This window comes from Oncorhynchus gorbuscha, linkage group LG05, assembly GCF_021184085.1.
Source record: "Oncorhynchus gorbuscha isolate QuinsamMale2020 ecotype Even-year linkage group LG05, OgorEven_v1.0, whole genome shotgun sequence".
In the NCBI taxonomy this organism is placed as follows: Eukaryota; Metazoa; Chordata; class Actinopteri; order Salmoniformes; family Salmonidae; genus Oncorhynchus; species Oncorhynchus gorbuscha.
In genome coordinates, this window is record NC_060177.1 from 69,693,035 (window position 1) to 69,706,652 (window position 13,618).

General features: G+C 46.0%; 1 protein-coding gene across 7 annotated transcripts in view; it reads right to left on the reverse strand.

Annotated features, from left to right (window-relative positions):
- Window positions 1–13,618, reverse strand: part of LOC124036417 (kinesin-like protein KIF2A) — a 39,118-nt gene that overhangs the window by 1,714 nt on the left and 23,786 nt on the right. For all 7 annotated transcript variants that reach the window (XM_046350984.1, XM_046350989.1, XM_046350983.1 and 4 more), the window contains 3 exons: window positions 10,439–10,583; window positions 10,235–10,336; window positions 9,839–9,974 (listed from right to left, as the gene is read on the reverse strand). In XM_046350984.1, coding sequence (XP_046206940.1) covers window positions 9,839–9,974; window positions 10,235–10,336; window positions 10,439–10,583 — 383 coding nt within the window. The remainder of the gene's footprint in view (window positions 1–9,838; window positions 9,975–10,234; window positions 10,337–10,438; window positions 10,584–13,618) is intronic.

The window sequence follows — 13,618 nt, forward strand, 5'->3', positions numbered from 1 at the left end:
TATATATATCCATAAATCTCTGTTTACAATGATGCATCGTTCAAAAAATGCTACTCAAATGTCCTGAGAAATGACGATAGCTCCGGCAGATAACGTCAGCTAACAAGGAATACACATCATAAACTTTGACTAAATATGCATGTTCTACATATATATATAGTTAGATACACTTCTTCTGAATGCAATCGCTGTGTTACATTTATTTTTAACGTTACAGGTTTCGTTCACTAGGCTATACTATGAGTCGGCGCTCAAAAAGTAGCATTATGGCTCCTCTATCTTAGAGTCCACAGAAACCCAAATTTACTACATAAATATTCCCTTACCTTTGCTGTTCTTCCATCAGAAGACCTGGAAGGAATTATACTTACCAAAAACAGCGTTTAGTTTTGCAGTCTGTGTCTTTCGGTTCTCAAACACGACACATTTCGGTTGAAATGTAGCCAAAAGTCAAGTGGATGCGCACCAAAACGTCGAACTTACATATTATATGTCGACTAAACTTATCAAACTAAGTTCATAATCAAGCTTTAACATGTTATAAATGTGTACAGCAATCGTGAGGACGAACAGAAACGCATGCATTGTTTAATCGATCTTGGAAAAAAGACAGGAACGGAGTAGAGCGCGCATGAAAGTGACCTGTTTTTTCGCGTGACCGAAAGGTTTCAGCCCGCCAAAACTCTCGTGAGCGTGCGATTCTCACAATGAGAATCCCCATTGAAAGCTGAGATCGCGCTGAAGACAAAGAGACTGTTCCCAGACCTGTAGGTGCTTGGGAAGGGTGGGGGCGATGACGTCAATGTTGGGCCAACTTTTCTGATGACAAGAGAGTTTGGGAGAATGACTGCCCTGAGAGTTCTGCTTTACATACAGACATAATTTAAACGGTTTTAGAAGCTTTAGAGTGTTTTCTATTCAATAATATTTTTATTTGCATATATTAGCAACTTTTGACAAAAAAAATGTATGTTTACTATGGGCACGCAATTACTCCAGCGGGGGCAGTAAACAGCCCTATCCCCAAGAGGTACCCTCCAGGCAAGCTTCAATGCCATACAACTCTCCTTCCGTGGCCTCCAATTGCTCTTACAGTCTTTCTCAGTCGCTTTGGTGCATTTCTTAGATCAAAAGTGCAATTCTTGATACTACTTGTACAAATTCCAAATCATCTAGTCACTTGTGCACATCATTAAAACAATTTCTTATTCCTTTGAACAAATTGCAATTGATAATGTACAAGTGTCAGCTTTTTTCTACATTATCAATTGCTCATGTCATGTTGATCAAAATATAGTAGATGGTTCTCTGTTGAATAGTCTTACCCCTCAAAACATCTAGGCATTAGTTCCTTGCATAAGCCATTACATGCTAAATTGTTGAACTATTTGTCACAAACTGTCAAGCATAGTTTTATACATTTCTATTAGACCTTTTGTACAAAAATGTGAATTGATGAATCGTGCAGGTGAAATTGACCCTCAAGTGTTAGTTCAACCAACAATCAACCAGTTGTCTAAATTGCTCAAAGGTGCATCTCATGAAAAATCAATTGGCAAGCATATATAGACAGATAGAGTTGCAATTTTCCAATAATGGATGGACCAGGAAACAAACAGGGTCAACAGCCAAGAGGAGGAAGAAGAGGAGCAAGGATGCGTGGTGGAAGGCAAAACAGAGGAAGAGGCAGAAGAGGACATAGGCGCATATCTGATAACATAAGGGCCACTATTGTAGACCATGTTGTCAATCATGGACTTACAAGGGCTGAGGCGGGTCGAAGGGTGCAGCCGAATATTGGGAGATCAACCGTGTCCTCAATAGTTCAAATGTTTCGAAGAGAGAACAGGTATGTCCACCAATGTACAGTGCATTGTTACTGTATATAAGTATACTGTATACTTCCTACAATGCTTCATATTACAGTAGTCCACTTGTATTTCACAGCATACAGAAATACTCTATACAGATACATACTGCACCTTACATGCACCCGCCTGTATGTTTTACAGTAAAATGTGTGTTCGCATAGTTTTTGTCTATGTGAAAGTGTGCGATGCATCACTGCATTTTTCCCCACATAGGACTGTAAGATTACCTCAAACCGGTGGCAGAGGACGCCTTTTCAGACCTCAACAGGAGGAGGCTATTTGCACCATGGTCCGAGTAAACAATGCCATGAGACTCAGGGAAATACAAAGGACCATTAGAGAAGACAACAATCTCTTTGAAAACATCCATACGGTTAGCATCTCAACCATCGACAGGGTGCTGCATAGAAACCAGATGAGTATGAAACAGTTGTACAGTGTACCATTCCAAAGGAATGAGGACAGAGTTAAGGAGCTACGGTACCAGTATGCACAAGTAAAACATATCTATGTAACTACTTTACAGCAACATTTTATAGTGATACATAGTACAGTAAGCATAAACTGCACACATTTCCATTGCTGTGGAAGGAACATGCAATATATGTACATTTTATGTCACTCTTCCTTACCAAAACAAATTCAACTGTGTGTTCTGGGATATAGCGTATAATGGAGTTGGAATCAAGTGAACCCTCTCACAACTTTGTATTCGTGGATGAGGCTGGTTTCAACTTGACCAAATGCAGAAGGCGGGGTCAGAATATCATCAGTCACAGAGCTACTGTGGATTTGCCAGGCCAACGAGGAGGAAATATCACCATGTGTGCTGCTATTTTCGGAGCATGGTGTCCTAACCTATATCCCCCTTATAGGGCCATACAACACCCAGCATCTACTCAACTTTTTAGACACTCTCTACAGAGCTCTCATCCCTGATGATGAGAGGGGTCTGTTTAGAGAGGACTGGCCAAAGTATGTAGTCATTTGTGATAATGTGAGTTTCCATCGATCAAACATCATAAGGCAATGGTTTGTGACCCACCCGAGGATGCTCATAGAATTCCTCCGACCTTATTCACCATTCCGTAACCCAATTGAGGAGTTATTTTCAGCATGGAGGTGGAAGGTGTACGATCGTCAGCCACACACACAGATGACCCTGCTGGCTGCAATGGATGCAGCATGTGCGGACATCACAGTAGACACCTGCAGAGGATGGATAAGGCATTCCAAAAGATTCTTTCCACGTTGCATTGGAAGGAAAAATATCCGGTATGATGTGGATGAGAATATGTGGGCCGATAGACAGGAACGTCTGGATGTGTAGAGACAGCACAATAGTGCTGCGGGCAAAGTTGTACCTTATGGGTGGTTTCCTGTTTTCTTTCTAATTTAGTTTTGTTTTCCCCTGTGTGCCCCTTGGGTTGTCCAGTCTCTTTCAATCAATAACCCACATACAGTAATATGTAAATAGTACTGTTGAAATTGATATGCCATAGAAGTGCAGCCTTGTGCATTTTCAATACAGTAACTGTCATCCAAACTGTAGCCTAAGTTTACATCAGGTAATACTGTCAAAGTACAGTTACATTGACAACATGCCTAAACATTTTGACGACCTTGTTCGTGAACAATGACTCAATGACTTATCATTCTGATGACACTGACATGATCATTGGCATGAATATTTACTTTTGAGAGATGTACTAATGATTTTTAGTGACTGACTAGCTTTAGAAACATATCTATTGTATATTGCAGTTTGTACAAATTGTTCTGAGAAATGCACATGTTAGGGATGATGTGAAAAATGCACCAAAGCGACTGAGAAAAACTGTAAATACTAGTAAAACTAAATGCATGCTCTTCAACCGATCGCTGCCTGCACCTGCCCAACATCACTACTCTGGACGGCTCTGACTTAGAATACGTGGACAACTACAAATACCTAGGTGTCTGGTTAGACTGTAAACTCTCCTTCCAGACCCACATCAAACATCTCCAATCCAAAGTTAAACATACCCTTGTAAAACTGACCATCCTACCAATCCTCGACTTCAGCAATGTCATTTACAAAATAGCCTCCAATAGCCTACTCAACAAATTGGATGCAGTCTATCACAGTGCAATCCATTTGTCACCAAAGCCCCATATACTACCCACCATTGCGACCTGTATGCTCTCGTTGGCTGGCCCTCGCTTCATACTCGTCGCCAAACCCACTGGCTCCATGTCATTTACAAGACCCTGCTAGGTAAAGTCCCCGGTTATCTCAGCTCGCTGGTCACCATAGCATCACTCACCTGTAGCACGCGCTCCAGCAGGTTTATCTGGTCACCCCCAAAACCAATTATTTCTTTGGCCGCCTCTCCTTCCAGTTCTCTGCTGCCAATGACTGGAACGAACTACAAAAATCTCTGAAACTGGAAACACTTATCTCCCTCACTAGCTTTAAGCATCAACTGTCAGAGCAGCTCACAGATTACTGCACCTGTAAATAGCCCATCAATTTATCCCAAACAAAACAACTACCTCTTCCCCTACTGTATTTATTTTATTTATTTTGCTCCTTTGCACCCCATTATTTTTATTTCTACTTTGCACATTCTTCCACTGCAAATCTACTATTCCAGTGTTTTACTTGCTATATTGTATTTACTTTGCCACCATGGCCTTTTTTTCCCTTTACCTCCCTTATCTCACCTCATTTGCTCACATCATATATACTTGTTTATACTGTATTATTGACTGCATGTTTGTTTTATTCCATGTGTAACTCTGTCGTTGTATGTGTCGAAATGCTTTGCTTTATCTTGGCCAGGTCGCAATTGTAAATGAGAACTTGTTCTCAACTACCTGGTTAAATAAAGGTGATTTAAAAAAAATAATAATAAAAAATAAGAATTTCACTGAACAACAAAAAGGGAATATTGAATGATCCCCAATGATCCATCGCATCTCCCAAAAACATGTTCAACATACATCTGTAAAATTATAGTCTAGAAACTAAAGCTTTTGTTGTCTTACTCTCAGGCTTCCATGTCTTCTCCCTGGACATCCTCAATGTCCACCTCTTGAACATTAGACTTTGAAGCTTCACTGTCACTTTCCAACCATGTTGAGGATGGCTCGTTGTCGGGCTCAAAAAGGCTCAAATTTGCCTGGATGGCCACCAATTTCTCAACCCTTGTATTGGTCAGCCTGTTGCGTGCTTTGGTGTGTGTGTTCCCAAACAAGGACCAGTTGCGCTCAAATCCACAAATTCCCTTCCACCAGGTAGCCTAATGGTTAGAGCCTAGTGGTTAGAGCGTTGGGCCAGTAACCGAAAGGTTGCTGGGATCGAATCCCAGAGCTGACAAGGTAAAAATCTGTCGTTCTGCCCCTAAACATATGGATTTCCATATCCGAGCACCCGCACACAAGCCTAAGATCACCATGCACAATGTCAAGCGTCGGCTGGAGTGGTGTAAAGCTCGCCACCATTGGACTCTGGAGTAGTGGAAATGCGTTCTCTCACGCTTCACCATCTGGCAGTCTGACGGACAAATCTGGGTTTGGCTGATTCCAGGAGAACACTACCTGCACAAATTAATAGTGCCAACTGTAAAGTTTGGTAGAGGAAGAATAATGGTCTGGGGCTTCTTTTTCATGGTTCAGACTAGGCCCCTTAGTTCAGTTGAAGGGAAATCTTAATGCTACAGCATACAATGACATTCTAGACAGTTCTGTGCTTCAAACTTTGTGGAAACAGTTTAGTGAAGGCCCTTTCCTGTTTCAGCATGACAATGCCCCCATGCACAAAGCGAGGTCCATACAGAAATGGTTTGTTGAGATCGGTGTGGAAGAACTTGAGTGGCCTGCACAGAGCCCTGACCTCAACCCCATTGAACACCTTCGGGATGAATTGGAACGCCAACTGCGAACAAGGCATAATCGCCCAACCTCACTCGTGGCTGAATGGAAGCAAGTCTCTGCAGCAATGTTCCAACATCTAGTGAGCCAAGGACGACATGCTTTCTAGAAACTAATTGTGTAGTTTATTGTGTGTAGTCTTAGAGTGATTATCTTAATTTACCGAGGTTAGCTAGCCAGCTATTTGTTGTCCTTAACGTAGGAGACACTGCTAGCTAGCCAACAGCTAGCCAACGTCTTCCGAATAGAACTTCCCCACTCAACAACCCGGTCGCATTCCGCTTCGCTCCACAGGTAGTATCACATTTTCATTTAATTTCATTACAGTACAACGGTTTGATTTGTTTGATCGTAGCTAGCTACATAGCTAGCTACATAGCTAGCTACATAGCCGTCTTTGTATCAAAGATAATTGTGTAGTCTAGAGCGATTTTCTAGGTTAGCTAGCCAGCTATTGTCGTTCTTTTAACGCAACGTAACGTAATCAACACTGCTAGCTAGCCAGCTAGCCCCCGAATAGCAGCACTGTAGAAACTATTACACTCAACGGAACGACTTGATTAGTGTAGTGTCAACAACGCAGCCACTGCCAGCTAGCCTACAAAGTCAACAACGCAGCCACTGCCAGCTAGCCTACTTCAGCAGTACTGTATCATTTTAGTCAATAAGATTCTTGCTACGTAAGCTTAACTTTCTGAACATTCGAGACGTGTAGTCCACTTGTCATTCCAATCTCCTTTGCATTAGCGTAGCCTCTTCTGTAGCCTGTCAACTATGTGTCTGTCTAACCCTGTTCTCTCCTCTCTGCACAGACCATACAAACGCTCCACACCGCGTGGCCGCGGCCACCCTAATCTGGTGGTCCCAGCGCGCACGACCCACGTGAAGTTCCAGGTCTCCGGTAGCCTCTGGAACTGCCGATCTGCGGTCAACAAGGCAGAGTTCATCTCAGCCTATGCCTCCCTCCAGTCCCTCGACTTCTTGGCACTGACGGAAACATGGATCACCACAGATAACACTGCTACTCCCACTGCTCTCTCTTCGTCCGCCCACGTGTTCTCGCACACCCCGAGAGCTTCTGGTCAGCGGGGTGGTGGCACCGGGATCCTCATCTCTCCCAAGTGGTCATTCTCTCTTTCTCCCCTTACCCATCTGTCTATCGCCTCCTTTGAATTCCATGCTGTCACAGTTACCAGCCCTTTCAAGCTTAACATCCTTATCATTTATCGCCCCTCCAGGTTCGCTCTGAGAGTTCATCAATGAGTTTGATGCCTTGATAAGCTCCTTTCCTGAGGACGGCTCACCTCTCACAGTTCTGGGCGACTTTAACCTCCCCACGTCTACCTTTGACTCTTTCCTCTCTGCCTCCTTCTTTCCACTCCTCTCCTCTTTTGACCTCACCCTCTCACCTTCCCCCCCTACTCACAATACGCTCGACCTCATCTTTACTAGATGCTGTTTTTCCACTAACCTCATTGCAACTCCCCTCCAAGTCTCCGACCACCACCTTGTATCCTTTTCCCTCTCGCTCTCATCCAACACTTCCCACACTGCCCCTACTCGGATGGTATCGCGCCGTCCCAACCTTCGCTCTCTCTCCCCCGCTACTCTCTCCTCTTCCATCCTATCATCTCTTCCCTCTGCTCAAACCTTCTCCAACCTATCTCCTGATTCTGCCTCCTCAACCCTCCTCTCCTCCCTTTCTGCATCCTTTGACTCTCTATGTCCCCTATCCTCCAGGCCGGCTCGGTCCTCCCTCCCGCTCCGTGGCTCGACGACTCATTGCGAGCTCACAGAACAGGGCTCCGGGCAGCCGAGCGGAAATGGAGGAAAACTCGCCTCCCTGCGGACCTGGCATCCTTTCACTCCCTCCTCTCTACATTTTCCTCCTCTGTCTCTGCTGCTAAAGCCACTTTCTAACACTCTAAATTCCAAGCATCTGCCTCTAACCCTAGGAAGCTCTTTGCCACCTTCTCCTCCCTCCTGAATCCCCCCCCCTCCTCCCTCTCTGCAGATGACTTCGTCAACCATTTTGAAAAGAAGGTCGACGACATCCGATCCTCGTTTGCTAAGTCAAACGACACCGCTGGTTCTGCTCACACTGCCCTACCCTGTGCTCTGACCTCTTTCTCCCCTCTCTCTCCAGATGAAATCTCGCGTCTTGTGACGGCCGGCCGCCCAACAACCTGCCTGCTTGACCCTATCCCCTCTTCTCCAGACCATTTCCGGAGACCTTCTCCCTTACCTCACCTCGCTCATCAACTCATCCCTGACCGCTGGCTACGTCCCTTCCGTCTTCAAGAGAGCGAGAGTTGCATCCCTTCTGAAAAAACCTACACTTGATCCCTCCGATGTCAACAACTACAGACCAGTATCCCTTCTTTCTTTTCTCTCCAAAACTCTTGAACGTGCCGTCCTTGGCCAGCTCTCCCGCTATCTCTCCCAGAATGACCTTCTTGATCCAAATCAGTCAGGTTTCAAGACTAGTCATTCAACTGAGACTGCTCTTCTCTGTATCACGGAGGCGCTCCGCACTGCTAAAGCTAACTCTCTCTCCTCTGCTCTCATCCTTCTAGACCTATCGGCTGCCTTCGATACTGTGAACCATCAGATCCTCCTCTCCACCCTCTCCGAGTTGGGCATCTCCGGCGCGGCCCACGCTTGGATTGCGTCCTACCTGACAGGTCGCTCCTACCAGGTGGCGTGGTGAGAATCTGTCTCCTCACCACGCGCTCTCACCACTGGTGTCCCCCAGGGCTCTGTTCTAGGCCCTCTCCTATTCTCGCTATACACCAAGTCACTTGGCTCTGTCATAACCTCACATGGTCTCTCCTATCATTGCTATGCAGACTACACACAATTGAACTTCTCCTTCCCCCTTCTGATGACCAGGTGGCGAATCGCATCTCTGCATGCCTGGCAGACATATCAGTGTGGATGACTGATCACCACCTCAAACTGAACCTCGGCAAGACGGAGCTGCTCCTCCCGGGGAAGGACTGCCCGTTCCATGATCTCGCCATCACGGTTGACAACTCCATTGTGTCCTCCTCCCAGAGCGCTAAGAACCTTGGCGTGATCCTGGACAACACCCTGTCGTTCTCAACTAACATCAAGGCGGTGGCCCGTTCCTGTAGGTTCATGATCTACAACATCCGCAGAGTACGACCCTGCCTCACACAGGAAGCGGCGCAGGTCCTAATCCAGGCACTTGTCATCTCCCATCTGGATTACTGCAACTCGCTGTTGGCTGGGCTCCCTGCCTGTGCCATTAAACCCCTACAACTCATCCAGAACGCCGCAGCCCGTCTGGTGTTCAACCTTCCCAAGTTCTCTCACGTCACCCCGCTCCTCCGCTCTCTCCACTGGCTTCCAGTTGAAGCTCGCATCCGCTACAAGACCATGGTGCTTGCCTACGGAGCTGTGAGGGGAATGGCACTTCAGTACCTCCAGGCTCTGATCAGGCCCTACACCCAAACAAGGGCACTGCGTTCATCCACCTCTGGCCTGCTCGCCTCCCTACCACTGAAGAAGTACAGTTCCCGCTTAGCCCAGTCAAAACTGTTCGCTGCTCTGGCCCCCCAATGGTGGAACAAACTCCCTCACGACGCCAGGACAGCGGAGTCAATCACCACCTTCCGGAGACACCTGAAACCCCACCTCTTTAAGGAATATCTAGGATAGGATAAAGTAATCCTTCTCACCCCCCTCCCCCCCTTAAAAGATTTAGATGCACGATTGTAAAGTGGCTGCTCCACTGGATGTCATAAGGTGAACGCACCAATTTGTAAGTCGCTCTGGATAAGAGCGTCTGCTAAATGACTTAAATGTAAATGTAAATGAAAGCCTTCCCAGAAGAGTGGAGGCTGTTATAGCAGCGAAGGGGGGACAGACTCCATGTTAATGCCTTTGATTTTGGAATGGGATTTTCCAGGTGAGCATACTTTTGGCCATGTAGTGTAAATGGACCAAACCTCATTCCTTAGAGATGTTCTTCCATCTGACTGAAACGGTACCATGTCACTGTAATAATACATGTCTAGGCTGCTTACCTCTGAACTCAGTGAGGATATCAATCTTCTGATCCAGTATCTGCTCTAGCTGAGTGGCGTAGGAGTCAACGTCATAGTCCACCTCCTCAGTCATTTCCAGCAGAACCTTCTCATCCTCCAGCCACCGGATAGACTCCTGCTCACAAAAGACACACACACATTAACAACTCACCAATAACGGTCATCTCATCTTCCTACTGACAAACAAATTATTTAAATCAATGACTTTGCTCCCATCAAGTCAGTATTACATTAGCTTGAAGAAGTGGATGATTTAGAGAATTTCATGGATAGTCGCTCCACAGGACATTAATCTTGCAGATTAATTAAACCCAGAGGTCCTCCTAACCATATGTGAAAGGATCTAAGAGGAGCCATCTGTTAATGTCGTCTGACCTGGAAGACAGCTCTGTGGTCCTCCAGCACCTGTTCCTCCATCTCCACCATCTGAGACACAGCCTCATGGAAGTTAAAGAGCTGGGGTGACACCTCCTCCTCCTGGAAAGACAAACAACAGTCAGAGTAAAACACACACACCAGCATCACAAGATGAGTGAGCATAAAAGTGCAATAAGAGTGTATTATAAGAGTGTGGCTTACGTTCTGCTCACAGAGCAGTTTGAGGTCGTCTCTCTGGGGGGAGCTGCCCAGGTGGTCCCAGTCATAGTCCAGCAGGTCCACCACATGGATGTTGGGCCGGACCCCCTCGGTCACCTGGTTAGCGTCCACCGTCAACTCCTTCACTCTGTGTGTCAATCAACACCATCCTCCAGTCAGCTGACAGTGCTCCTCAGCCCAGTTAAATACACTCCATATGCTGGGCCGTATTCAGTAGGGACAAACAGTCAGGATATTGCAGATAGAAATGCATTACTTGGATAGGACTGACTCAGAATATTAAGTCTCGTCAGTTGTATGCAATACATTTGGCTGAATGTTTTGGCCCATTTAATAGATACCCAGAAACCATCACAACACCAGTGACACCATGTGCAGCCAATGGGTCCATCATCAAATGAAATCAAATTTTATTTGTCACATACACATGGTTAGCAGATATTAATGAGAGTGTAGTGAAATGCTTGTGCTTCTAGTTCCGACAATGCAGTAATAACCGACAAGTTATCTAGCTAACAATTCCAAAACTACTACCTTATAGACACAAGTGTAAGGGGATAAAGAATATGTACATAAAGATATATGAATGAGTGATGGTACAGAGCGGCATAGGCAAGATACAGTAGATGGTATTGAGTGCAGTATATACATATGAGATGAGTATGTAAACAAAGTGGCATAGTTAAAGTGGCTAATGATACATGTATTACATAAAGATGCAGTAGATGATATAGAGTACAGTATATACATATATGAATAATGTAGGGTATGTAAACATCATATTAGCTAGCATTGTTTAAAGTGGCTAGTGATATATTTTACATCATTTCCCATCAAATCCCATCATTAAAGTGGCTGGAGTTGAGTCAGTGTGTTGGCAGCAGCCACTCAATGTTAACGGTGGCTGTTTAACAGTCTGATGGCCTTGAGATAGAAGCTGTTTTTCAGTCTCTTGGTCCCAGCTTTGATGCACTTGTACTGACCTCGCCTTCTGGATGATAGTGGGGTGAACAGGCAGTGGCTCGGGTGGTTGTTGTCCTTGATGATCTTTATGGCCTTCCTGTGACATCGGGTGGTGTAGGTGTCCTGGAGGGCAGGTAGTTTGCCCCCGGTGATGCGTTGTGCAGACCTCACTACCCTCTGGAGAGCCTTACGGTTGTGGGCGGAGCAGTTGACGTACCAGGCGGTGATACAGCCCGACAGGATGTTCTCGATTGTGCATCTGTAGAAGTTTGTGAGTGCTTTTGGTGACAAGCCGAATTTCTTCAGCCTCCTGAGGTTGAAGAGGCGCTGCTGCGCCTTCTACATGATGCTGTCTGTGTGGGTGGACCAATTCAGTTTGTCTGTGATGTGTACGCCGAGGAACTTAAAACTTATTACCCTCTACACTACTGTTCCATCAATGTGGATAGGGGGTGTTCCCTCTGCTGTTTCCTGAAGTCCACAATCATCTGCTTAGTTTTGTTGACGTTGAGTGTGAGGTTATTTTCCTGACACCACACTCCGAGGGCCCTCACCTCCTCCCTGTAGGCAGTCTCGTCGTTGTTGGTAATCAAGCCTACCACTGTTGTGTCGTCCGCAACCTAGATGATTGAGTTGGAGGCGTGCGTGGCCACGCAGTCGTGGGTGAACAGGGAGTACAGGAGAGGGCTCAGAACGCACCCTTGTGGGGCCCCAGTGTTGAGGATCAGCGGGGTGGAAATGTTGTTGCCTACCCTCACCACCTGGGCGCGGCCCGTCAGGAAGTCCAGTACCCAGTTGCACAGGGCGGGGTCAAGACCCAGGGTCTCGAGCTTGATGACGAGTTTGGAGGGCACTATGGTGTTAAATACCGAGCTGTAGTCGATGAACAGCATTCTCACATAGGTATTCCTCTTGTCGAGATGGGTTAGGGCAGTGTGCAGTGTGGTTGAGATTGCATCGTCTGTGGACCTATTTGGGCGGTAAGCAAATTGGAGTGGGTCTAGGGTGTCAGGTAGGGTGGAGGTGATATGGTCCTTGACTAGTCTCTCAAAGCATTTCATGATGACGGAAGTGAGTGCTACGGGGCGGTAGTCGTTTAGCTCAGTTACCTTAGTTTTCTTGTAAACAGGAACAATGGTGGCCCTCTTGAAGCATGTGGGAACAACAGACTGGGATAGGGATTGATTGAATATGTCCGTAAACACACCAGCCAGCTGGTCTGCGCATGCTCTGAGGGCGCGGCTGGGGATGCAGTCTGGGCCTGCAGCCTTGCGAGGGTTGACACGTTTAAATGTTTTCCTCACGTCGGCTGCAGTGAAGGAGAGTCCGCATGTTTTAGTTGCAGGCCGTGTCAGTGGCACTGTATTGTCCTCAAAGCGGGCAAAAAAGTTATTTAGTCTGCCTGGGAGCAAGACATCCTGGTCCGTGACTGGGCTGGTTTTCTTTTTGTAATCCGTGATTGACTGTAGACCCTGCCACATACCTCGTGTCTGAGCCGTTGAATTGAGATTCTACTTTGTCTCTATACTGACGCTTAGCTTGTTTGATTGCCTTGCGTAGGGAATAGCTACACTGTTTGTATTCGGTCATGTTTCCGGTCACCTTGCCCTGATTAAAAGCAGTGGTTCGGGATTTCAGTTTCACGCGAATGCTGCCATCAATCCACGGTTTCGGGTTTGGGAATGTTTTAATCGTTGCTGTGGGAACGACATCTTCAACGCACGTTCTAATGAACTCGCTCACCGAATCAGCGTATTCGTCAATGTTGTTGTCTGACGCAATACGAAACATATCCCAGTCCACGTGATGGAAGCAGTCTTGGAGTGTGGAATCAGATTGGTCGGACCAGCGTTGAACAGACCTCAGCGCGGGAGCTTCTTGTTTTAGTTTCTGTCTGTAGGCAGGGATCAACAAAATGGAGTCGTGATCAGCTTTTCTGTGCTCTTATTGGTTGCAACTTGCTTGACAATCCATTTTAAGTTACAGTGATATGGTATCTTTAAAATAAAATGTTTTATTTTTTCAGTCAATAAAACCAAATTAAGCAATATAAGAATAATGAGTTAATCAAATTCCAAGTGCTAGATTAGTTGTTCCCCACTAAAGCAGCTCTAAATGCTGATGCTATGGAACTGTAGAAGCTGTGTGTTTCAACAGGGCCCTTGCATGTTAGCCATGTTTGGCATGACAATGAGCGAC